Source organism: Cervus elaphus, chromosome 4 (assembly GCF_910594005.1).
Source record: "Cervus elaphus chromosome 4, mCerEla1.1, whole genome shotgun sequence".
Classification (NCBI taxonomy): Eukaryota; Metazoa; Chordata; class Mammalia; order Artiodactyla; family Cervidae; genus Cervus; species Cervus elaphus.
In genome coordinates this window covers 26455062-26481744 of record NC_057818.1, presented here as the reverse complement: position 1 = coordinate 26481744, position 26683 = coordinate 26455062, and the positions used below count along the sequence as shown (strand labels likewise).

The 26683-nt window shown below is 50.1% G+C and overlaps 1 protein-coding gene across 1 annotated transcript in view; it reads left to right on the top strand.

Moving 5' to 3' along the window:
- LOC122691760 (plasmolipin) overlaps nucleotides 1-26683 on the top strand; it is a 39344-nt gene that overhangs the window by 11645 nt on the left and 1016 nt on the right. The window contains exons 2-3 of the mRNA XM_043898553.1: nucleotides 23146-23319; nucleotides 25317-25439. Coding sequence (XP_043754488.1) covers nucleotides 23146-23319; nucleotides 25317-25439 — 297 coding nt within the window. The remainder of the gene's footprint in view (nucleotides 1-23145; nucleotides 23320-25316; nucleotides 25440-26683) is intronic.

The following is a 26683-nucleotide window of genomic DNA, read 5'->3' as shown; positions in this document are numbered from 1 at the left end:
AGTGAAGTCACTCAGTCATGTCCGACTCTTTGCGACCCCATGGACTATAGCCTAACAGGCTCCTCTGTCCGTGTGATTTCCCAGGCAAGAATACTGGAGTGGGTTGCCATTTCCTTCTCCAGGAGATCTCCCCGACCCAGAGATTGAACCCGGGTCTCCCGCATTGTAGGCAGACACTTTACTGTCTGAGCCAGAAGCCAAGAAAAATGGCCATTAAATGGGTCTCTGAGTTATGATACTATATTGCAGCTAGATTTATATTGTAGAAGGAAATTTAAATGGAGTGAGCTTCCATATGTTAAAATTTTCATGGCCATGTACTTAGACAGTGAGACCCAAAAGGAATTTACCGTGTATATATTTCAGAGAGATAATTCTAGTAAGGAGACAGAAGACATTTTAACTGACCTACCCTGTGGAGCCATCCAAAGGTTAAATCCTCTGGAGGATTTAAGGAGGAGCCAGAGCTACTCATTGCCTGCTGGGAGGAACCATTACCTCAGGAGAAGACACAACTAGGGATGAAAAGAGGCCCCACTCATATTCAGGAACTTCTTTGTACCCTGAGTTACCCAAGTTCAGTTCAGTCGCTCAGTCATGTCTGACTCCTTGCAACTCCATGGACTGCAGCACACCAGGCTTCCGTGTCCATCACCAACTCCCCGGGCCTACTCAAACTCATGTCCATTGAGTTGGTGATGCCATCCAACCATCTCATCCTCTGTCGACCCCTGCTCCTCCTGCCTTCAATCTTTCCCAGCATCAGGGTCTTTTCCAGTGAGTCAGTTCTTTGCATCAGATGACCAAAGTATTAGAGTTTCAGCTTCAGCATCAGTCCTTCCAATGAATATTCAGGACTGATTTCCTTTAGAATGGACTGGTTGGATCTCCTTGTAGTCCAAGGGACTCTCAAGAGTCTACTCCAACACCACGGTTCAAAAGCAACAATTCTTTGGTGCTCAGCCTTCTTTATGGTCCAACTCTCACATCCATACATGACTACTAGAAAAATCATAGCTTTGACTAGACCTTTGTTGGCAAAATAATGTCTCTGCTTTTTTATACAATTGTCATAGGTTTTTTATAGGTTTGTCATAGCTTTTCTTCCAAGGAACAAGCATCTTTTAATTTCATGGCTGCAGTCACCATCTGCAGTCATTTTGGAGCCCAAGAAAATAGTCTCTCACTGCTTCCATTATTTCCTCATCTATTTGCCATAAAGTGATAGGACCAGATGCCATGATCTTCATTTTTTGAATGTTGAGTTTCAGGTCAGATTTTTCACTCTCTCACTTTCATCAAGAGGCTCCTCAGTTCCTCTTTACTTTCTGCCGTAAGGGTGGTGTCATCTGTATATCTGAGGTTATTAATATTTCTCCTGGCAGTCTTGATTCCAGCTTGTGCTTCATCCATTCCAGCATTTTGCATTATGGACTCTGCATTTAAGTTAAATAAGCAGGGTGACAGTATACATCCTTGACATACTCCTTTTCCAAATTGTAACCAGCCCGTTGTTCTATGGTTCTAACTGTTGCTTCTTGACCTGCATACAGATTTCTCAGGAGGCAGGTAAAGTGTCTGGTAGTCCCATGTCTTGAAGAATTTTCTACAATTTGTTGTTTGTTGTGATCCATATAGTCAAAGGCTTTGGTGTAGTCAATAAAGCAGACGTAGATCTTTTCTGGAACTCACTTGCTTTTTCTATGATCCAACTGATTTTGGCAATTTGATCTTTGGTTCCTCTGCCTTTTCTAAATCCAGCTTTAACATCTGGAACTTCTCAGTTCACGTACTGTTGAAACCTCACTTGGAGAATTTTGAGCATTACTTTGCTAGTATATGAGATGAGTGCAATTATGCAGTAGTTTGAACATTCTTTGGCACTGCCTTTCTTTGGGATTGGAATGAAAACTGGCCTTTTCAACTAGCACTGTAATGATATAACCAACTGCCCCTACAATTTTGCCTCTGAGAGAAGTTCCTGATGGAAATTGAGGAACAATATGTGTCTATGTACCTTTCTCAAGGTCTGATCTAAGTATGGCAGAGGACAAGTTGGGAAGTTTTTCTGAGGATCCTGAACTCTTTACAAAAGAATTTACCCCACTAGTAAGATCTTTTGATCTCACCTGGGGGGACTTAACAGATTTTACTATCCCTTTGCTGCACTCCTGAGGAAAAGCAGGATATAATACTGGCAGCCTCTGGTCTTGTAAGACCAGAAACTATAAAACTCCTAGAGGAGAACATAGGCAAAACACTCTCCGACATAAATCACAGCAAGATCCTCTATGACCCACCTCCCAGAATATTGGAAATAAAAGCAAAACTAAACAAATGGGATCTAATGAAACTTAAAAGCTTTTGCACTACAAAGGAAACTATAAGTAAGGTGAAAAGACAGCCGTCAGATTGGGAGAAAATAATAGCAAATGAAGAAACAGACAAAGGATTAATCTCAAAAATATACAAGCAACTCCTGCAGCTCAATTCCAGAAAAATAAATGACCCAATCAAAAAATGGGCCAGAGAACTAAACAGACATTTCTCCAAAGAAGACATACAGATGGCTAACAAACACATGAAAAGGTGCTCAACATCACTCATTATTAGAGAAATGCAAATCAAAACCACAATGAGGTACCATTACACACCAGTCAGGATGGCTGCTATCCAAAAGTCTACAAGCAATAAATGCTGGAGAGGGTGTGGAGAAAAGGGAACCCTCTTACACTGTTGGTGGGAATGCAAACTAGTACAGCCACTATGGAAAACAGTGTGGAGATTCCTTAAAAAACTGGAAATAGAACTGCCATATGACCCAGCAATACCACTTCTGGGCATACACACTGAGGAAACCAGATCTGAAAGAGACACGTGCACCCCAATGTTCATCGCAGCACTGTTTATAATAGCCAGGACATGGAAGCAACCTAGATGCCCATCAGCAGATGAATGGATAAGGAAGCTGTGGTACATATACACCATGGAATATTACTCAGCCGTCAAAAAGAATTCATTTGAACCAGTCCTAATGAGATGGATGAAACTGGAGCCCCTTATACAGAGTGAAGTAAGCCAGAAAGATAAAGACCATTACAGCATACTAACACATATATATGGAATTTAGAAAGATGGTAACGATAACCCTATATGCAAAACAGAAAAAGAGACACAGAAATACAGAACAGACTTTTGAACTCTGTGGGAGAAGGTGAGGGTGGGATGTTTCAAAAGAACAGCATGTATATTATCTATGGTGAAACAGATCACCAGCCCAGGTGGGATGCATGAGACAAGTGCTCGGGCCTGGTACACTGGGAAGACCCAGAGGAATCGGGTGGAGAGGGAGGTGGGAGGGGGGATCGGGATGGGGAATAAGTGTAAATCTATGGCTGATTCATATCAATGTATGACAAAACCCACTGAAATGTTGTGAAGTGATTAGCCTCCAACTAATAAAAAAATTAAAAAAAAAAAAAATACTGGCAGCCAGAGCCCATGCAGGCTGACTGGCAGCCCAAGCCGACAGGGCCATGCAGTGCACTGGGTGGGGAATGATGCTGTCCCTGAGGCAAATCTGCAATGGAATTACCAGCTGAATTCTATTGATAATAGATAGATGAGACCATATGATTAACTGTTTAATAGAGGGTATGAGGAGTACAGTAAAACCTGTTAAATATGAAAAGGTAAAAGAGGTCCAACAGGGATAGGATGAAAAACCTGCAGTCTTCCAAAGGAGATTAGTGGAAGATTTTAGGAAGGATACCTAAGCTTTTAGGAGTATATCCCTCCTCCTCTGAGGGACGGTCCCTTTTGGCCATGCATTTCATAGCCCAGTCTGCCCCAGACATCAGGCACAAAATTTAGAAAGCAACCGCTGGTCCTCAGACTCCAGTGAATGATTTGTTCCAATTGGCTTATTTGGATTTCAATAGTGGGGATATGGTTGAAAAGACTGAATGCACCCAGAGAAATATGCAAGAGACCCATATGATTGCAGTGGCTTTGTCTGCTCAAAGACCACCAACTAGGAGGCTGCGCTTTCTTGGCCAATCTGGTCCTGGTGGACCACAAGACCCATGGGTATCCATACAAGGCCAGTGTAGCCCGTGTGGACAAAAGGGACACTAGAGGAAGCACTGCGGTCGATGTGTCCTTTGCAAGTAGCCAGGCATTGGCAGAGGGAATGCCCCAGACACCAGAGAGCAGAGGCCCCACAACCATTGATGGTTTTGCAATCAGAAAACTGATGGGACCCAAGGCTCTGCCTAGAGATACCATCTATATAACTAATGTCAAGCCTCAGGTGATCATTGATGTGGCTTGGTAGAATTTCTTATAGACACTGGTGCAACCTTCTCAGGCTTAACCCAAAGGATTGGAAACCTTAGCTTACACACCAACAGATAATACACAGGCAATTTTGAAAGTCCTAGGCTTGATAGAGGAACTGCCACAACCTTGCTATACCAAGGGGAAAAATTGGGCTAAAAATAGGGGGTTAAGTCGTCAAAGGGGATGGTATATGTTAGATGAAAATACTGTGATTCCACAAGCTCAGCAATGGAAGGTAATCAAGGTTTTATATGAAACTACCCACTATGGATGTGAAGCTCTTTGGAATTTACTACAAAGATTGCTTGTGGGTAAATAATTGAAAATGGTGGTGGCCCAAGATTACCAAATCATGTGACACATGTTTACAAAATAATCCTAGAAAAATGCCACCCCCTCCTCTATTATTGGAGAAGGCAATGGCGACCCACTCCAGTACTCTTGCCTGGAAAATCCCATGGGTGGAGGAGCCTGATAGGCTGCAGTCTATGGGGTCGTGAAGAGTGGGACGACTGAACGACTTCACTTTCACTTTTCACTTTCCTGCATTGGAGAAGGAAGTGGCAACCCACTCCAGTGTTCTTGCCTGGAGAATCCCAGGGATGGGGGAGCCTGGTGGGCTGCCGTCTATGGGGTCGCCCAGAGTCAGACACAACTGAAGTGACTTAGCAGCAGCAGCAGCAGCCTCCATTATTTAGACCCATTCAACACCAAGGAGAACTGGTAAATTGATTTTACTCAGATGCCCAAGTCCAGAGGAAACAAGTATTTGGTAGACACTTTCACTGAATGGCTAGAGAATTTTCCCACATGGACTGAAAGAGCCACAAAGAATTTGATTAAAAAGATAATCCCACCTCAGATTACCTCAGTATATACAAAATGATAAGGAACCTCTCCCAGATTTAGGAATTATTTTGGGAAAATGGTTTGGGTTCTCAAGATCATGACTAAAATTCTGAAACAGAAACTATGAGGTCTCTGTGTGTATGTGTTCACATGCATCTATATGTGTGTTCTAGATGTATAATATTGCCAAAAGTTAACTCACAAAAGAACTCTATTTAATTGAAAAATTAAATACTCACATAAATACTCAAAAATACAAAATAATCCGGCTAGAATTAATTTCAGTCTCATGTTATCTGAAAAATATTCGGGACAAAACTGATATCTGGTATTGGAAGTGGTTTAAGCTTGTTTGGTTTGACTAATATAGGCAAAGAGTTACACATGATCAGGATTTTCTAAGACTGAATTACATTTAGTTGGGTAAATGAATTTTGTTAGGAATGGGCTAAAATAAAATAAGACTGGATTTGATTTCTCCCTCCAAAGTATTCTTGAAATGCTTCTTTTGACAAACAGCTTGAAATGAGTTCCTTTGCCTATAAGTGATTTGTATTCGCTTTTGAGATCTTTAGGGAAAAAAACCTTTAGGTTAGGGAAAAAGTATTGTCTCCCTGTGACTTATGATCTTATCTAACTAAAAACTAACTTTGGGATGTTTTAGAGGGCTCCTTTGTTATCTCAAAGAGAAATATTTAACTAGGGTTATTTGATATGTTATGTTAAATGTGATCATTTGTAATTCTGGTTATCATAACCAACTTTATCGAACACTGTAAACAGATGTTTGTCCCTGCCTTTTGAGTCTTTTGTCATTTATACATATTTATGTACACTGGTGCTGGTTCAAAAAATGCTTCATCATCCAGAAGATACATAGGAAGGCTAAGGAACCAGTTCCAGCAGTTCTACATCAAGATGGCTCTGTGGGGAGTTCAGCCCTTGTAGACTAAAACAAGGAGCTTCCCTTGTCCCTTGTCCCAGCCATGTGGGTTCAAGTCCCAAGCTGGGTTTTGGCTGGGTTTGAGTTCCAGCACAGGGGTTCAAGTCCCAGTCTGGTAAATGGTTTCACCCCAACCCTATTCCCAGCAGGCAGAGAGGCCAGGTCTCGTGGGGCTAATGAAGTGCATGTGACCCCCGCAGCCAGCTGTCTCTGGAGGGCCAATGGCAGGGACCAGCCTAGGGTGTTTAAAACATTGCTTCTGTCATCCCCTCAGGGTTCAAGGACCGCCCCTGCCCCTTCTCTGCTTCTACCTCCAGGGCACTGATTTTCTCTCCCAATTAGTCTCCAGGGAGTGTCTCTACCTTCTGGGATTTGGAATTCTGTTCCCCCTGTTCTATCTGCTGAGTCACAGAACTGGCCCCACCATTAACTGTACATAACCTTGGGCGAGGTTCATCTTTTCCAAGTGACTTGGTTTCCTCCTCTGTGAAATGGCCCACATGCTTTATGTAAAGAGTTGGGCTTCTTGGGAGTGAAGCACTGGGGCAGGGTGGGGGGAGGGGTTGGAGATGAGTTGCACTTGACCTGGGCTTTCAAGGGGCCTAAGGCCTTCCTGGGATAGCTCTGTATGGCTGTTAGGGTCTTTGTGCTGGGGAGAAGGCACAGATTGGCCTTCTGGGGAGACCAGGAGACCCCAATGGAGGGAGGGGAGGAGGGTGGGAAGGCAGGCAGGTAGGGTCTAAATTTCTGGAACCTCACTGAGGGGCTGTGTTGCTGCTGCCTCTGGGAGCCAGGGAAGGCCTTGAGGATGCCTCAGGGGACCCCCCACCTGCCTCCACACACGGGGCTGTCTGTGGAGGGGACCTGCTTAGTCTCTGGCCCCAGAGTGCTGCTTGAGCTTCAGGTTGGGGAGGTTTTTCTAGAACCCTGAGAGAGACCCCAGAGGAAGATGGTGGCAGTGGGCTCCTTGACATTGTCTGCACACAGGGGCTGGAGGTCCCCGTTAGGGGACTCTAGGGGTGGCAGGGCCGTGAGGGTAGGGGTGTAGAAGTCTCTTTCCTCTTTAATTCTGTAACTCAGGACTCAGGAATAAGAAGCAATGTGATAAAGGCTCTGTTTGGAAAGCCCTGGAGGTGACCCAGTGTTCCCCTCCTCCCCCTCCTCCTTGGCAACCCAGGCTGGGAGCTGCATGCTTGTGGGTGGGGACCCCGGCTGCCTGGCTCTCCCCACCCCGCACTCCCTGAAGCCTGTAACAGCGCCTGGCACAGAGCAGGCCCTTGGGGGAGAGTTTGTTCAGTGACTCGATGTGGTAACTCACATGCCTGCTTTTCAGGTGACAAAAGGGAGGTTTGGCGGAGTTAAGATTCCAGCCCAGACCCGGTCAGTTGGCTCCAGGCTGGGTTATGAACCTGCCCTGGTGTGGCCTGCAGATACACAGCGGGAATTCCAAGGAGCCTTACCCTCTGCACGGGGAGGAGGTGGGGTGTGGAGTTGTGGCACCCCGCCGCCCGGCGCCTCTGTCCCCTGCGCCTTTGTCTCCTGTGACACAATGGGTGGCTTTTTGTCCCCATAAAGTCCCTTTCACCACAGGGAGAAGGGCCAGAGCGGGGGTGGAGGCCGGGCAGGGCCAGGCCAAGTTCTGAGTGTCCTGAGCTGCCCAGATGTGTCCCTGTGTGGGGGAACCCCGGGAAGGGTTCACGTGGTCCCCCGGACCTCAGTTTTCTGGAAGGTGCAATGGGGAGAAGGGAGTCCTGGGGGCTGTTGGATGGGCCCTGCCCTCAAATTGTTCCCAAAGCATTTGGTTTATTACTAATGTTTAAAAACTGAAGATTTCATGTAGAAGTTTGGATTTCTGTCTCTTTAAAAATTAGAAGTTCTCAGGACTTCCCTGGTGGTCCAGCGGTTAAGGATCTGTGCTTCCACTGTAGGGGGCATGGGTTTGATCCCTGTTTGGGGAACTAAGATCCTGCATATTGTGTGGTGGGTGCAATCCAAAAAAAAAAGTAAGTTCTGGCTATCCCAGGCCTGCGTTCCCCCAGACATCAGCTGGTTGCTCTCAGCTCCATAGACCTCCCCTGGCCCACCTTAGTCATTTCTGTGACCTGCCTGTCTTGGTGGCTGCTGAGTTTGAAAGCACAATGTTAGCTCTGGGGCACAATGTCCCCCCTCATTCCACCCACCCCCCAACTCTAGGGTTTACTCCCTCTAAGCCCCAGGCTGTCTAACAGCCTTCCTAGCTACTCACAACCTCTACAACTGTTCACTTTTTCCTTTGCTTTATTTTTCCTGCATGACATACCTATGAGGTGGTTGCAGGAAGGGGGATCCCTTCCAGGGCCCAAGAGTGGGCTCCTGTCTAACACTCGGAAATTAATTGTCCGAAGAGACACACGTGTGGACAAAGCAAGAGACTTTATTGCGAAGGGGTGCCCAAGAGGAGAGCAGGAGGGTAAGGGGACCCAGAACTGCTCTGCCACGTGGCTTGCAGTCTTGGGTTTGATGGTGACGGGTTTCGTTTCTAGGCCAATTCGTTGTCTCTGGCCAATCACTCTTGATTCAGGGTCCTTTCTGGTGGTGCATGCACTGCTCAGCCAGGATGGGTGCCAGCGAGAAGGATTCTGGGAGGTGGTAGGACACTGAGAGGTGACATCTGCTTTTGACCCTTCCCAAATTCTGGTTAGTGGTGGCTTGTTAGTCCTGTGTTCCTTACCAGGACCTCCTGTTGTAAAATAACACACACACACACACACACACACGGACACTGCGGTGCCTGACCAGGGTGGCTGGTTTTAGTCGGTGTGTTTCCCCTAACAAGGTGACCAGCATAGGGGTATGTTCCCAACCTTCTTATGTGTCAGATGAAAAAACAAGCCAAAAAGGTTAGGTGACTCTATGATGAACCTAGACAGTGTATCAAAAGGCAGAGCTTTCACTTTGCCGACAAAGGTCTGTATAGTCAAAGTCAAAGCTATGGTTTTTTCAGTAGTCATGTACGGGCATGAGAGATGGACCATAAAGAAGGCCGAGCGCCAAAGAATTGATGCTTTCGAACTGGGGTATTGGAGAAGACTCTTGAGAGTCCCTTGGACTGCAAGGAGATCAAACTGTCAGGCGAGTGTATGCTCCTCGGTTCTTTGTCTCGTCACAACAAAAATTTGGAGTGACGGACATTAAAGCCCCTTGGCAGGTCACAGCTCTCGGAGGACAGACCGTTTTATAGCTCTTAAATAAATCAGTGTTACAGCTCAATTTATTTAGATAATAGCAGGAAAATCCATCTTCGAGGCGTGAGGGCACGTCAATCCAAAGACTCGAATAGAAGAGCGCCCCGTCACGCGGGAGAGAGAAAGAGAAGAGGGCTTTGGCTCCTCTTTTTATATATTTCTCTGTCCCTGGGCCTGTCTTATGGAAATTGGGCCAGGCAGGAGTGTTGTTTGTTTTACCTGAGGTTCTCACTCCGGTCCTCGGACCTTCCTTTGTTCTATTTTCGCCGGCTTTTCCCTTCCAGGTCTTTTAGCCACCGCCATTCTGGACTCGTTTTCCCTATTCTAACTACCTAACAAAACCAATCAATCCTAAAGGAAATTAACCCTGAATATTCATTGGAAGCTCCAATACTGTGGCCACCTGAGGTGAAGAGCCAACTCATTGGAAAAGATCCTGATGCTGGGAAAGATTGAGGGCAGGAGGCGACAGAGGATGAGATAGTTGAATGGTATCACCGACTCAATGTACATAAGTTTGAGCAAACTCTGGGAGATAGTGAAGAACACGGAAGCCTGGCACGCTGCAGTCCATGGGGTCGCATAGTCGGACATGACTTGGCGACTGAACAACAGCAATAAGGTCACCCAACAAATCTCAAGGGCTATTCGGCCCAGGGAATGGAGAGTATTAAAAGGAGAGCTGAGTGACTGTCTTGGGGGCAGGAGAGGAGTTAGTGAGTGCTCCTGGGGTTGGTAGAGTCCCTCCCGTCAGTATGAGGGAGGAGAGGCTGTGGGTAGCCCTGGAGGAGGCCTGAGTTGAGGAGTGTCAGGCCTCAGACTGAGAGCAGCCTTGGAGAATGCTGAGCAGACCTCCCTGCTTCTGCTGTACAGAGGGGAAGACTGAGGTCTAAACAGGTGAAGGTTCTGCCCTGGGGCCCTTAGCCTGTGAGGAGTGGAGGGAGTGTAGCTGCAGGAGGAGTCCTAGGGTGGGGCTGGGTTGCATTCTGCTCCCCTTCACCTCCGCACCTCCACCACCTTTGGATAAGCCCAGCTGCCTTATCTGAAAGGTGGGCGGGGCCGCACTGATGGGTGGGGGGGGGGGGGGGGTGGGGAGGTGACCCTTATCTGCCAGGAACTATGCTTGGTGCTTAAGGTTAAATACATTCATCTCATCAAACCTCACACTCCTAGGAACTGCACACGCTATTCCTACCCTATCTACTGCAGGAAACCAGGCACAGAGAACGGACTGGAAAACCCAGGTTCTAACCTCTCCAAGTGATGACATTAGGGCATGTACTGAGTGTCAAGACTGTTGGGTGTTGGTCTGAGTGCATTACTTCATTTACATCTACCCTTGTAAGGTCGGCATATTTTGAAGATGAGCACATGGAGGTACAGAGAGGTTCAGCAACTTGCTGGAGGTCACACAGCTCGTAAGTTGGCAGGGCCAGAGCTTGAACCCAGGGAGTCAACAGACCAGCTTTTCATCAGTTAATGCCAACATGTCCCAGGTAAAGCAAATCATAACAGCCATTCACAGCCTCAAAGAGTAGCAAAGAAAGGTACTCATTTCCTAGGGCTGCCATAACAAATTGCCACGAACTAGGTCACTTAAAAAACAACAGAAATTTATTGTCTCACAGTATTAGAAATTCAAAGTCAAGGTGCTGGCAAGGTTGGTTCCTTCGGGAGGCCCTGAAGGAGAGTCTGTCCCATGCTTCCTGCCAGGAATCCTTTGTTTTCCTTGGCTTGGAGACATATCACTCCGATCTCTGCCTCTGTCTTCACATGGTGTTCTTTCTGTGTGTGTCTCTATGTCCAGTTTCCCTCTTATAAGAACCTCAGCCCCTGGATTGTCACCCCTCAACTGAGAAATGCCTCATGGTCAGGCATTTGTGACTAATCCCTTTCCTCTCTGACTCAGCAGGTGCTTTGAACAGAAATCTCTGTTATCCAGTTGAGAAAAAATTTTTTGGAAGCGCAAACGTCCTGGAGCATGTGTGAACGTGACCTCTTTGTCAGTGTTAGTCGCTCAGTCGTGTCCGACTCTGCAACCCCATGGACTGTAGCCCACCAGGCTCTTCTGTCCATGGAATTCTCCAGGCAAGAATACTGGAATGGGTTGACATTCCCTTCTCCAGGGGATCTTCCCAACCCAGGGATTGAACTTCCATCTCCTGCAGATTCTTTACCATCTGAGCCACCAGGGGAGCTATTGTTTAAAGACAAAATCCCTCATCTGAAATCTTTAGGTTTTCAGGAAGAAAAGGGCATTTTTTTTTTCCCTTCAGGATTTCCATACAGTTCTCTTGGTTCATCTGCAGGAGGTGCCTGAGGAGGCATGGCAGGGGCCTCAGAGTTTGGAAGGGCCAAGGGGTGAGGTTTCATCCTGTGCATGTTTGTCTGTGTCAGTCTTTGAAGAGTAAGATACACAGATGTGTGTGTAGAGAAGCATGGGGACAGAGGAACATGGGGGCAAGAGACAGGGACCTTGAGAGTTTGTTAAAGCACAGAGTTCTGCTCTTCCTCACCCGGCTCACTCCCTTTGCCAACTGCCCGCCCCCCACCCCATGTCCTAGTGAGATCTTTCTTGACCTTCTTATCCCTTCTCAGCTGAATTTTTCCCCATAACACATTTCCTGTGCTTCCCTCGTGTACTAGGGTTTTATCTGACTCCCCTACCCCCAACCCAGCTGTAGAGTGAGAGCTCCAGGAGAGCAGGGCTTCCCGTGTTTACCCCTCACACAGTGCTAAGTGCTCAACAGATGTTTGGCTTTTACAATTTTTAAAAAAGTTTTACTTATTTATTTGGCTGCACCAGGTCTTAGTCACAGCATGCAGGATCTTCAGTTGTGACATGGGACCTCTTGGTTGTGCCTTGTGGGATCTGGTTCCCCAACCCGGGATCAAACCTGGGCTCCCTGCTGCATTGGCAGCATACAGTCTTAGCCACTGGACCACCTGGGAAGTCCCACAACAGATACTTGTTGAATGAGTGAACCCAGAGGGAGGCACACGGTGGGGCCTGTGCTCAGAGAGGGGGTGTTAGAATCGCAGGAGGACCTGGACGAAGCCCAGTGCCAGGTGGCAGAGTCAGTGCTGTCTGCCTTGCTCTCTGCCTACCGCTTCCCCTGCACGGTGGGGTTTACTGTTCTGGACTGGCCTGTAAGACAAGTCTTCTGGCTTCTTCCAGCCGGACTGTGGGTCCGCAGCAGGAGGGAGGGTCCAGCAGCTCCTGCACATTCTAGAGATGAGGCCTGGGCCCAGCTTCCCATGCCCAGCAGAGGGTCAGCACGTGCGGGGGTGCCCTATCCTAGACTGGGGTGCTCCTGCAGATTCTTGGGGCTGGGGGTGAGGGGACGGGAAAAACCAGTCTGTCAGGTTCAGACGGACTTTCCTTGTCGGAGAGCAGAAACCGAGGCAGCTCCCTGGGCACAGGGCCAGGGCGGCAAGGCCAGAGGGATGCCAGAAACTCTCACTGCTTATTCCAACAGCTTCGTCTCCCAGAGGCTGCACTTGCTGATTTGGAAATCAGGGCTGAGCAAGAGGGAGAGGCAGAGACCAGGGAGCCAGGATGCCAGCTGGGCCTCGCCCTGCGGAGCCAGCCCAAGTGTCCTCTTTTTTTGTACATCACTAAGTAACTCTTAGTAGACCAGGTTTCAGCGAAGGGTCGATCTGGGTTCAAGTCCTGCCCTGCCCTGTCCTTGACTCATGGGTGACCACAGATCACCATGGGCACATTTTCCTCTGAGCTCCTGTTCGAAAAATGGGGCTAATAAATAAGACTGACTAATGAGAGGGTTATGGGAAAATCAGTGAAATAAAAGGGAAGGTGCTCACCTGAGGCTTGGCACATTATGAGCCGGAGGGCATTACGGGGTTATTTGTGACCAAGCCCATGAGTGATAATGCCACCATTTGATAAGTGTACATTAACCCAAATCATTCCCTTCATGATTTTTAATTCACTGTGTAAGGCATGGTTCCGGCGAGGCAGAAAAGGAAAGACGACCTCAACAGAAGTAGGTTACCTTTATTCAGGCAAGGAGGGGCGACAGTCGGCCTAATGACCAGGCTGAGCGCCGAAAGGGATCAGGGAGGCTTCATACTTATAGGGAGGTTTGTGGAAGCGATAAGGGAAACGTCAATCAAGTGGGATATTTTGAGTATTCTTTTGTTGAGATGACACTTGTAGTTGGGCAGGGGGTGATAAGTCTTCTGGGCGGGTGTAGGGGGTGGTAGGTTTCCGGACAGGGGGTGATAAGTCCCAGATAGATGCAGCTGGCCTGGAGCATCAGGATGGAACTAAAGTTATGCTTTGTTTTCTCCGAAGTTAGATGATTCAGCAAGGGGCCTTTGAGACTGTTGTTCTCTTTTCTAGGCCCAAAAGACTCCTTCATTCCAGACCCTGAAATCATAAGAAAAAGGGGAAAAGGGCGCCGTATCTCTCTGGCTACTTCCTGCTGGATAGGGGCGACGGTTTTGGGTCTGGAATGGAGGATCGTCCTAGGGCCCACAGTCTCCTTTTTCTGAGCTTGAGGTGAGGCTCTCGAGAAGAAGAATGGTCTTGACCTGATCTCGAGAGATGGCCCGAATCCGTTCTTGGAGAAACCTTTGAAAGAGATTAAAGAGACAGGGTCCAAATAAGAGGAATAGAATGATAAGTACCAATGGTCTCAGGAAAGGGAGCAACCAAGGGAGTATCTGTTGGAACAGGTTTTGGGGAATGTAAAGGTTTTGTAACTCTTTCCTGCGGCGTTCAATTCTGTCTCTAAGTTTTTTGACTCGGCCCTGGACTATGCCCGTTTCATTAACAAAATAGCAGCAGTTCTCTCCTAGGAAAAGGCAGGTCTCTCTCTTTTTTGCGGTGAGAACGTCCTGAGGGGAGACAGTTACTAGGCCTATAGCAAGGATTAAGATTAGGAGTGCAGTTATGGTTAGAGAGACAGGGAGAGGCCAGTCAGGGTGAGGGGCAGAAGGCCCCAAGTTGGTGGTTATTTGAATCTGAGGAGGAACAGTGCTCATTAGGATGTAGAATGATGTAGAGAATGAGGGTAAAGAAATCAATTTTGTCTGGAGTCAGGTTGTAGAAGGTTCCCTGGAGCCACAGTTGAGACACCAGTGTAGTCAGGTCTTTGAAGGAGGTTCCTGTCGGGGCGCTGATCCAGAGGTCTTGTAGTAGTTGGGTCAGGAACAGTTGTAGGTTGAAGAGAGTCCAGGTCATTCAGTGTCTTCTCCGATGGTTGACAGGGGTTGTCGCCGGGTGAATTTTAAGGAGGTGGGTCCTGTGAGGGAGACCTGATAGGTGTCATTTAAGGAGGGCAGCGCAGGATTAGAGGTGACCCATTTTAGATGAGAGAGGTGTACCCAGGAGGTGACCTTTTTGAGTTTAGCTGCAGTTGGGGTAAGAAGGATGACTTTGAATGGTCCCTGCCACTTTGGGGTTAGGTCACCCTGGGGATTATCAGACAGATAGACCATGTCCCCAATTTGTAAAGGGGGCAGGGAGGCTTGGGGGTCAGGGGCAGGCAGATTGTGGTTGACGTATCTCCAGAGGGCATTGCGGAGTTGCGCCAGCAGAGGGGAGTGTAGGAAGCTTGGTATGGGAGGAGGTTCAGAGGGGAGTCCAGGAGGGAGCATGGGCCGTCTATACATCACCTCAAAGGGGCTCAGCCCCAGGGGCTTTTTGGGCAAAGCCCGTATTCTGAGGAGAACAATTGGTAAAAGTTTAGTCCAATCCAGGTGTACCTCGAGGGTTAGTTTGGTAAGGGTTTCTTTGATTATTCTATTCATCCTTTCTACTTTTCCTGAGGACTGGGGACGGTATGGAATGTGAAATTTCTAGGGTATTTGTAAGAATTGGACAAGTTGTTGGGTGACCTTGGATGTAAATTTTGGGCCATTATCAGACTGTAGGGATGAAGGCAGCCCAAACCTGGGGATAATTTCTGTGAGGAGAATTTGGGCCACGGTGTGGGCTCTTTTGTTTGTAGTGGGAAATGCTTCTACCCATCCCGAAAATGTGTCTATAAGGACTAGTAGGTATCTGACTCTCCGGACCCGGGGCATATGAGTAAAGTCTATCTGCCAATCTTGTGCTGGGAGGCTGCCTCGCATTTGATGGGTTGGAAAGGATGTCGGTTTAAGGTTGGAATTGGGGTTAGTACGTTGACATGTTTGACAGGAGCGGGTAAGGTTATCTAAATATTGTTGGTCAGCATTGGATATGGGGAAGTGGTTACGGAGGAACTGCTGGAGTGTTTTGGATGAGGGATGGAAAAGTGAGTGTAGATAAGAGAGGATTTTTCTGGTGGTGGGAGGGTCGGGTGGAGTCAGGGCTAAGATGACAGGGGACTGGAGGGAAGGATGGGACAGTGCTATCTCCTTTGCCTTCTGGTCTGCAGCATTGTTGTAGGCTGATATGAGACTTCCCTTTTGATGTCCCCTACAGTGGAGGACAGCGGCTTTGTTTGGTAAGAGTGCTGCTTCTAGAAGTTTGTGAATCAGGTCTGAATTAATAATAGAGGATCTCTTTTGGGTTAGGAAACCTCTTTTTCTCCATTTTAGGATGTTTGAGTGAAGTATGTTATAGGCATATTTGGAGTCTGTGTGTATGTTAACCCTTAGATTTTTAGCCAGAGTTAAAGCTCTGGTGAGAGCTATCAGTTTTGCCTGTTGGGAGGTGGTGTGAGGTGGCAGCGGTGAAGCTTCAATTGTCTGTGTTTTATGATTGTGACGAAGGTCTCCCTGGATGATGGCATATCCTGCTGCAAACGGTGGGGATTTTTGAGAGCTGCCATCAATGAACCAGTGTGGGGTGTCTGGGTCTAGGATGGGCTGATCTGTTACATGTTGGAAGGGGTTTTGGGTAAGATCTACTGTTAGGCTGCAGCTATGTAAGAGGGAGTCTGTTGTAGGGGACATGGGTAATAAGCTGGCGGGGTTAAGGGGAGAGCAGGGGGAGAATGAGAGCTGAGGGTCGAGGAGAAAGGCATGTAGGACCTGTACCCTGGAAGGGGGAAGGGAGAGGAAAGCCCCATGTGACAGCAAGTCTCGGAAGGTGTGTGGAGAACAGACTGTTAAAGGGGCATGTCTAGAGAGTTTATTTGCTTCGGGTACGAGGGCTGCGATAACAGCCATGGCCTGTATGCAGGGAGGCCACCCCTTGGTCACCATGTCCAGCTGTTTTGATAGATAGGCTATGGGAGTCCAGCTATCTCCAGCCCGCTGACATAGAAGCCCCAGGGCCTGTTCTTGGTTGGAATGTGCAAAGAGAAAGAATGGTCTGGTGTGATCTGGCAGGTGGAGAGTTGGCACTCGGAGGAGGCTCTGGGTGAGTTGGCGAAGAGGATTGGCCAGCGAGGAACGATTAAAGAGGGGCTCATCCAGACATCTTTTAGTTGTCTCATAGAGCGGCTTTGCAATGAGGGAGAAGTTGGGGATCTAGATACGGAAAAAATTTAGGAGGCCAAGGATAGACAGGAGTTCCCTTTTTGTTTTTGGAAGTGGACAGTTAATTAAGGCCTGGATTCTATCTGGGGGAATAGTTCTTTGTTGATGGGATATGGAAAGTCCCAGGTAGGTGACTTTTGTCTGGACTATTTGGGCCTTAGATTGGGGTACCCGATAACCCCAGGATCCTAGGGCCCCAAGGAGTTTGGCAGTATGTTGGAGGCAGAGTTTTTGGGTTGAGCTACAAAGGAGGAGGTCATCTACGTATTGGAGGAGATGACTCGGGGCTAGGTTGAGAGTCTGTAGGTCCTTTTGTAAAGCCTGTCCAAAAAAGTGAGGACTGTCTCTAAACCCCTGGGGGAAAACTGTCCATGTTAGCTGTTGGGAAACGTGAGTCTCGGGGTCTTGCCAGGTGAAGGCAAAAAGAGGTTGGGAGAGGGGGTGGAGGGGGATGGTGAAAAAAGCGTCTTTGAGATCTAATACTGTGAAGTGGGTTGCAGTCGGGGGTATGGTAGACAGAAGAGTGTAAGGATTAGGGACTACTGGGAATGTCGGCATAATAGCCTCATTGATTTTTCTCAGGTCCTGGACCAGTCTCTAAGAGTTTGGTCTCTTTTTTACTGCCAGAATAGGGGTGTTGTGTGGTGAATGGGTAGGAATTAGGATAGAGGCTTGAAGAAGACAGTCTATGATAGGCTTAAGTCCCTTGTGGGCCTCTGGGGTGAGAGAATACTGTTGTTGGGTGATTATAGTCGAGGGGTCTTTTAGGGTAATGTGGACTGGGGGATGATGTTTGGCTATTGAGGGGTGATCAGTGTCCCAGACTTGGGGGTCTAAGGCAGGTAGATCTAAGGGAAGGTCAGGGGTGAGGGATAGGGACTGTCCAGGTGCCATTTGCATGCAGAATATAGAGACTATATCGAGGGGGGTATGGTAATAAAGACCCCCAATTTGGATAACACATCTCTCCCTAGAAGTGCCATTGGGCACTGAGGCATTATAAGGAATGAGTGTATAAGGGTTGATTTTCTAAATTGACAGAGTAATGGAGGGCTGATTTTTGGCCTTAGGGGAACTCCAGAGACCCCCTTGATTGTGATTTCTGAGTCTTGAGTTGGGCCAGAGTAGGAAGTTAAGAGAGAGAAAGTGGCTCCAGTGTCTATTATAAAAGAGGTCTTTTTTCCGGCCACTACCCCGTCTACCCTAAGTTCCGAGCTCGTGTTCAAGACACGGGCCGGGGGGCTGGAACCCGGGCCCCATCATTGGAACAATTCTTGTAGAGTTGGGCTGGGGTTCAGGGGAGAAGTGGGGATCTCCTCAGATGCGCCAGGGCGTCCCTGTGGACATTCCACTCTCCAGGTCTGGGAGGTGGGGACCTCCCCAGGGGTGCCAGGGCACTCCCGGGGACAGTCCATCTTCCAGTGTCCCCATTGGCCACAGGTTGGGCATGCTTTTGTCGGGGGCCGCGGGTTTGGGCATGCCTTTGCCCAGTGTCCTGACTGGTTGTATCGGAAGCAGGGTCCGGGGGGAGTCTTAAGACCCGTTCTGGGATGACTTGGGCCAGGCTGATTTCTTTCTTTAATTGCTGCTGCCAAAAGGGCATATTTAGCTTTTCTCTCACGTTCTTTTTCTCTCTTAGCCTCCTCCTCTCTATTATTGAACACCTTGAAGGCTACTTTTAGAAGGTCTCTCTGGGGGGTCTCAGGGCCCTTTTCTAGTTGGCGAAGCTTGCGTCTGATGTCAGGGGCAGATTGGCTGATGAACTGAACATGAAGGTACAGTAACCCAGCAGGGGTAGTGATATCTAGGTTGGTATGCTTTTGGACTGCCTCTGTGAGGCGTGCCAAGAATAAGGCTGGATTTTTGTCTGCCCCTTGGGTGACTTCCCTGACTCTATCATAATTGACATGGATATGAGTATTTTTCTGCATTCCTTCTAGAATGCAGGTGATCATATGATTGAGTCTCCTGATACCTGGGTCACCGGGCTGGTAAGTCCAGTGGGGATCTAACTGAGGCACAGCCTCATCAGCAACTGGGCTGTCCCGGTCTTGGTTATGTAAATGATCAGCATGGGCTTTTGCCGCTTGCCAGATACGGTCTTTTTCATCTGGGGTGAGAGTGGCATTTAGGATATAATATACGTTACTCCATGTGAGGTTATAGGCCTGGGAGAGTCTCAGGAATTCTTTTCTGTATCTGGTAGGATTTTCAGAAAATGATCTTAACTTTTCTTCTATCTGGCTCATATCTGACAATGAAAATGGCACATGGACTCGGGTGGGGCCCTCTGGTCCTGCGACCTCTCTTAGAGGAAACATGTGCTGGGTACGTGACCGTGTGGCAGGGGGGGAAGGAAGGGGGGAGGGGGAGTCAGGAGAGGTTTCGGTGCCAGTAGGTGAGTTGGATGAAGGGGAAGGAGAGGGGCGGCGGGGTGGCGGGTAGGGAGGGGGCTCGTCCGCGGGGTCGAACTCTGGGGGTGCAGAAAGTTGCGGTCTGCGGTTAATTGAGGAAGAAGAGCTCTTTTGCTTGGGAGGCAAGGTGCATAGAAGGACTTCGTGGGCGGAGCAGGCCTGGCATAGGGAGGGCCTGCTCCGAAGAGCCCAAAAGGCTTGGGCATAGGGGATCTCCGACCACTTGCCATTCCGTTTAAGGAAGTCAGTGAGATTTTGGAGAATGTTAAAGTCAAATGTGCCGACCTCAGGCCAGCGGTCTTGATTGTCTAATCGATATTGAGGCCAAATCTGTGTACAGAGTTGCTTTAAGCGGTTAGCTTTGAGTTCAGTGAGTGAGAGTGGTTTGAGATTTTTGAGAACACAGGCCAGAGGGGAATCTTTTGGGACAGAGTGGCCAGACCCCATAATTGAAAGGCAAGCAGAGGCTCCTATTGGGAACTCGAGTCGTCACCCGCAGTCGCAATAGGAGTTATGAGAAGAGAGCTCTGTGTCGAGGTGGAGCGTCCCCCACCGTCGCCCACAGAGTGGCCCTGGGCCGGGGGTCCCTGGGACCCGGAGAGGACTGAATTCTAGGGCGCCTCTAGAACTCCGTCCGGATCGGATCTTACCTTAATCTAGGGGCCGGCTGGAGTGGAGTGTTGCATGTAGAGCGGTCGAATGGCAAGAGGTCCCTATTCTGGAGGTCGTCAGAGAGAGAGAGAAAAGGGGGTAAAGCCGAGGCCTGGGGGTACGCAAATCATCAATAAAGTCTTAGCACAAGACTTGCACCGCTCACGAAGGCACTAGGCGTCCCCGAGGGGAACTTAAGAGCCCTGGCAGAGAAGTGAGCTCGGAGGATGTTTGCGCTCCCAGACTCCGGGAAAAGGGGAAAACAGTGAGAGGGAGGGAGAGTGAGAGAGAGTGAGACGAGTGCCTCGCCCCCTCCCGGGTTTCGGCACCAAAAATGTAAGGCATGGTTCCGGCGAGGCAGAAAAGGAAAGACGACCTCAACAGAAGTAGGTTACCTTTATTCAGGCAAGGAGGGGCGACAGTCGGCCTAATGACCAGGCTGAGCGCCGAAAGGGATCAGGGAGGCTTCATACTTATAGGGAGGTTTGTGGAAGCGATAAGGGAAACGTCAATCAAGTGGGATATTTTGAGTATTCTTTTGTTGAGATGACACTTGTAGTTGGGCAGGGGGTGATAAGTCTTCTGGGCGGGTGTAGGGGGTGGTAGGTTTCCGGACAGGGGGTGATAAGTCCCAGATAGATGCAGCTGGCCTGGAGCATCAGGATGGAACTAAAGTTATGCTTTGTTTTCTCCGAAGTTAGATGATTCAGCAAGGGGCCTTTGAGACTGTTGTTCTCTTTTCTAGGCCCAAAAGACTCCTTCACACTGCATTTTCTAACTTCCTTTCAGATAGTTGGAACCAGGCAACACGATGGCATGGAGGCCCATAAGGACCCTGCTTTAAAGCAAGGAGATAATTAGGGACTTCGCCTGGAAGTCCAGTGGTTAGGGTTCCATGCTCCCACTGTGGGGGCATGGGTTTGATCCTGCATGCCCAGTGGCATGGCCAAAAAAAAAGACAAGGAGATAATTGTCTGCCCCTGGAAGGGTCCTGTGCCTTGCTGCTTTGGGGGTGTCCTCCTTTCGAGCAGTGACTCCCTCGGGTCTGGGGGCTCTTGGCCTCACTGATGTGTCTGTTTCAGGCACAGTGTCTCTCTGAAGGATGAGTGGTAAAAGCTCAGGGGACTGGGCTGAGACACCCTGACTCCGGGTCCTCACGGATAAGGACTCCCCACCAGTGGTGTGATTGCCCACAAGGCCCTGCTCCCTGTCCCACCTTCCTCACCGCACACTGGGCCCCATGGACCACCTGGTCTACTGGTGGTGGCTGAAGGAGAGCAGTAGAGGCTGGAGGTGAGGCAGCAAGGCTGGCGGGGTGCAGTGCCAGGCGGGCACCCCTGGGAACCCACCCCTCCCCCCCAAGAGAGGAAGAGGGGCGGGTGCAAAAAACCTGGAGAGAAGGGGGAGAGGATGCCTTCCTGAGTCTCCCACTCCCACCCCTGGGTAGAGGGAGGCAAGGCTGGGAGCACATTTATCGACTCAGACCTGCGTCCTATAACACACAGCACCAGTGCTGGGAGGGTGTCTGCCCCTATTTCCTGGATAAGGAAGCTGAGGCCGGTTAGCGCCTGAGCATGTGTTTACTGAGCAGGTACTATGTGCTCGGCACTGCAGGGCACTGGAGACTCAGCGATGCCCAAAACCCAGGGGCCTGGGTTCTAGCGGGTGGACTAGAGGTGCCCTGGGGAGCTACACAGAGGTGGGGGCACTTGCCTGGCGTCCCACCACACAGGCAGGGTGAAAACCCAGCGGCTGACTGCCACGCCCAGGGCTCTACCTCTCACTTCCGGTGATGGGGGGAAAGGAAAGCTGTCAAAGGGGCTCCTGGACTCCGGGCTTCAGCTAGGGTCACCCCTGCCCTGCCCCACACGTGGAGGGGGACTGATACAGAAACTTCCCTTTTGGTCCTTGGCAGGGGACCCTCTCTGGGGGCTTTCCTGGTGGCTCAGATGGTAAAGAATCCACCTGCAATGTGGGAGACCTGGGTTCGATCCCTGGGTTGGGAAGATCCCCTGGAGAAGCGAATGGCTGCCCACCCAGTACTCTGGCCTGGAGAATCCCATGGACAGAGGAGCCTGGAGGGCTACAGTCCATGGGGTCTCAGAGAGTCGGACATGACTGAATGACTTTCTTTTTAGGGGACCCTTTCTGGCTGCTCTGGGGTGAGTGACAGCTCTCCCTTGTCTGGGAAGCTGGGGAAATTTTTGTCCTCTAAACCAGCAGGCAGAGGTGGGTTTTGCTCCTGAGCAAGTAAGGTCCCACTCTGCCAAGTTCCCCACGATGCCCTTGAGGTGGGTCAGCCAACCTGCCCATGTAGAATTCCCTGTAGCACGGCATCCTCAGCTGGGAATAGTTCCTTTATATACATGAACGCCCATAGGTGCTGACGTTATAGAGTAAGTATGCTCTTCATACTCACATGACTGGTGATGTGAACACAGCACAGAGTGGCTGTGGGTGGCCCAGTGTCACACAGCCGGCAAGAGGAGTGGGTTTTAAGTCAGGCAGTCGGCTCTGGAGGCCGTGGTGTTAGCTACTCTGCACACTAGGGGGTTTGGGGCCCCCCTTGCCACATACAAATGGTGTGCTAGTCCCTTCGCTTCTCCGAGGCCCAGTTTCACCTGGAAGGTAGGATGATAGCACCTGTATTGAGGGGCAGTTAGGAGAGTCAGAGAAGGTCTGTGGAGGGGGCTTGGTGGGGCTCCAGGCAGATGTCACCATACCTCTGGGGCTCTGCCTCAGGGATGTGCTGGTGACTTCATCTTTCTTTCAGTAGCTTTTCCTAAGCCCCTGGCCGAACTCGGGTTCTGTCCTCGGTGCCAGCATGCACTTATGAATGAGACGGTCATTGTCTTGGGGAACTGGGCAAGCCTGGGAGACCACCCTCTCCAGGGCTGCAGGGGTCTCACCCTGGAGGCAGCCGAGTGGATGGCAGTGCTGCTGTGGCTTCTGATCTGGGGAAGGAAACAGAATTCATCTTGGGTGGGTGGTGCCTGAGGGGCCATGTGAGCCCAGAAGAGGGCTCTGGAACCCAGACTGGAGGAGTAGGGAAGGTTCCCTGGAGCACGTACCATTTCAGCTGGGGTCTGAAGGAGGAGTTAAGTTACCAGGCAAGGGCTTTGTATACATACATGTGGTAGAAGCCAAGTAAATATTTCTCGGGCCAATGAGAAATGTGTCCTGCTGGGGGCGCCCCATGGTGAAGGCCCGGAAGCCTCCGCTCTGTGGCCTCCAGCCTGAGTGCTGGGGGCTCTGGGAGACTCTGGCTCCGTCCCATCCCCTCCAGGTGCTGGGGCTGCTGGTGTGGGCCCTGATTGCTGACACTCCGTACCACCTGTATCCGTCTTACGGCTGGGTGATGTTCGTCGCTGTCTTCCTCTGGCTGGTGACAATCGTCTTCTTCGTCCTCTACCTGTTTCAGCTGCACATGAAGCTGTACATGGTGCCCTGGCCGCTGGTGGTGAGTCTGGATAGGAGCCCTGGGGGTGGCTCTGGGCTGACCCCTCTGCCTCTGGGCCGGCTGTGACAACGTGACCTTCCCCAAGTGAGAAGTGGTGGCTGGGGGTTGACTGAAGTCCTCGCTGGCCTATAGAACTGAGTGGGGGCGGGGGGAGGAGGATGAGTGGTTCTGGTGTCCAGTTTTTCTGAGTGCTCAGAGCTTTGAATCCAGGACGACTCAGGCTTGACTTAATCCCACGGAGGGAGTACAAGTGAGGGGCTGTTTGGGATCTTGAAAATATTTTTCCTTTTTGGGGGGGTGGGCAGTCAGGATTTGATTCTGTGGGTGCTGTGGCTCTGGCTGGGCCCAGACTGGCAGCCCTGGGCCTGCAGGCTGGGGAGAGCTGGCAGGAGTCACTGAGGCCGGGCCTGGTGTGTGCAGGATGGGCTGGGCGCAGGGTGAGTCCCCCGCAGCCTGGCAGAGGGTGGTGTCCTCGGTTTGCCCAGGTCAGTCTCCTTAGAACACAGAGCTGAGAGTGTCCATGGGAAGTACCCTGGCCAGACACAGAGAAAGCTGCTGGGGCTTTTTTTTCCTCCAGCCCGGAAAACCCCTGCAGCTGGGGTCTGAGGCTTTCAGCGAGCAGAGAGGCACATGATTGTCAGACAAGCAAGGCTGGGACTAGGCAGCATTGTTTGCAATTCAATGACTTTTGAAGCTGAGGAAACGTGAGTCATCCTCAAGACAGAACGGGTTTGTTAGCTCTTGACATCACTGATAGGAGCCAGGTGGTGTTTGCAGTGGGCACTGGGCTTGGAGGGAAGATCCTGGTGTGACGAGGGGGCGGCCTGATTTCCTGGACAGGGTCCAGCCCCTGCCCTGTGTCCTAGGAGCCTTGAAGAAAGACATCTCCGGAGATGGAGGGGCCTTGGTGTCTCTCAGCACTGCTGTGGGGCTCCACTCACAGCTGCTGATGGGAGAGGCTCCTTTCCCAGGCCATGACGGCAGGGCAGTTCCTCATACTCCTAGATAAGGTGGATTTAGGATTGCGAAATCGGGCTTTTCTTGGATGGGGACCACGAGCCCCCTTTAGGGCCCAGGCAAGAGGCCCTAAAGTAGAGACATACGAGTGAAGTAAATCAGGAGGGGTTCTGGAGAACCTGCCTGTGCAGAGGAAGCCGCCTCTACTCAGCTCTGTTGATAGTGGGAATGCAGGTGCCAAATCTTGATATTTTAAGATTGAAAGTTTTATATGAAATCTTAGTTTTTATATGAAATCTAATTTTAGAATGTTGGTAATTGTTTTTTTAAAAATATGAGATGAACCAAACATGCCTGAGGGCCATCAGTTTGCTGTCTGGCTGGGCTAAGAGATCTGCTAAGAACTGACTCCAGGGACCTAGCACTGGGGAAATGGGGCCTGGAACTGGTTGTTAGCCCAGGGCCCTTCCTTGCCAGCCAGCTGAGGGTCTTTACCGTGGCATTTGATATGGGGCCTAGAGCCTAGGATGTGGCCAGAAGGCAGACATAGGTTCCTTCCACTGGGGGCAGAGGTAGGGACATGAGGGTCCCCCACTGCCCCCCCACCCCCGGGGTCAGCCTCAGCGCCAAGCCCTCAGGGGCCACAGGAAGGGCCAGGCTTGGCGGGGAGCCACTGCAGAGGAGCAGGCCCTTTAGCTGGAGCACTCAGAGACAGGCTCGGTTTGGCCTCTTGCTATCAGAAGTGAGTTTTACCACATGGAACTGTTGATGTTTGGCCAGATCACTTTAGGCCCCCACCATCTCTCAGCCTTCAATATGTTTATGTTCCCTGCTCATAGGGCCTCGGGGCTGGCCCTGTGTAGACCTCTGTCTCTGGAGGCCCTTTTAGTAGGAAAAACCCACACGGTCTCCATCCTCCTCCTCAAGCCCCAGTCCCTGTTCGGGCTACTGAAGGGTGTGTCAGTGGGAACAGGAAGTTCCATAGTTACTGTAAGAGTCTCATGTCTTAAGCCTGTTCTTTCCACTCTCCCAACCCCCAGTTAATGGTATTTAACGTGGGTGCCACTGTTCTCTACATCACGGCCTTCATCACCTGCTCTGCTTCGGTTGAGCCGACATCCCTGAAGGGCAGCAGGCCGTATAACCAGCGTGCAGCAGCCTCCGTGAGTATGGTTCCCTGGGGCACCCTCGGCAGTTACAGGGCAGACGGGTCAAAGCGAGGTCTATGCCCCTGGACTCCCACTGCTTCCAGATCCCAGGCCAGGCACCTGCCACACGCTCAATCACCCTCCAGCTCCCAGTGGACTCACAGGTGTCCATGTTGTTGTTTAGTCACTAAGTCGGGTTCAATTCTTTGCGACCCCATGGACCACAGTCCGCCAGGCTCCTCTGTCCGTGGGATTTCCCAGGCAATAATACTGGACTGGGTTGCCATTTCCTTCCCTGGGTATCTTCCCGATCCAGGGGTTGAACCCGTGTCTCTTGCACTGGCAGGTGGATTCTTGACCACTGAGCCACCAGGTGTCCATAATTAACAGCAAAACCCCGAGGAACCAGAATACTTGGGAAATGCTTCGGGCTGGCAAATGAAGCTTGGGCTACCTGTTGAACTTGGCTGTGCCACACTGATCTAGGGTTGTATGTCTCCTTGGAGTCTGTTAGGAGCTCTCTATCATCCACCTTTGAGAAAGGCACAGGCAAAAACCTTTTGGTTTAAACTATCTGGGAGATTCTCAGGTTCTCCTAGGCAACCCAAACTTGGGATCCATGTCGGGTAAAGTGTCAGAACCCCACACACCTGGCATGCCTCACCCATGAGTGTTCTTCCACTCCCTGTGTGTGTGTGAGGACAGGAGGGTCGGGGGGAGAGGGACTGCCAACCCTTCAGACAGACGAAGAAACTGAGGCTCAGAGTGGTGAAGGGATACACCTGGACTGAGCCCCGGGTAGGGCTAGACCCGGACTTGGGCTTCCTCATTCTTCCTGGTGAGGATGGTTTTGAAATCTGTGAACTCAGTCACCAGAAAAAAGACATGGAGATTTCTGGAATGTGAATTACATAATATTCCTAGGGCAGCTTTTGAATGTTGCCTTTTAAAAAACTAGACCCAGGAGCTGTGTCTAAAGCAGCTCCTACCTTTTTGTCACTTTTGGCATATTGTCCAGGCTTCCTTATCGGACCGACACACCTTGCCTGCATGGTTAATGCAAAGTTAGCACCCAAAACCTGGTACCCATCAGCCCGATAGTCATTAAATGACCGTAGGGTAAGCAGGAGTTGGTGTGGCTCATTTGGTTAATTGAGGGGCTCTGGTTTCCCTGTCTGTGCGTACCCTCTGTTTCACTGTTGTGGCTACCAGCCCCATGTGCCATGCTTCAGACAGGCTCACCTCTGTGTCTTCTCTTT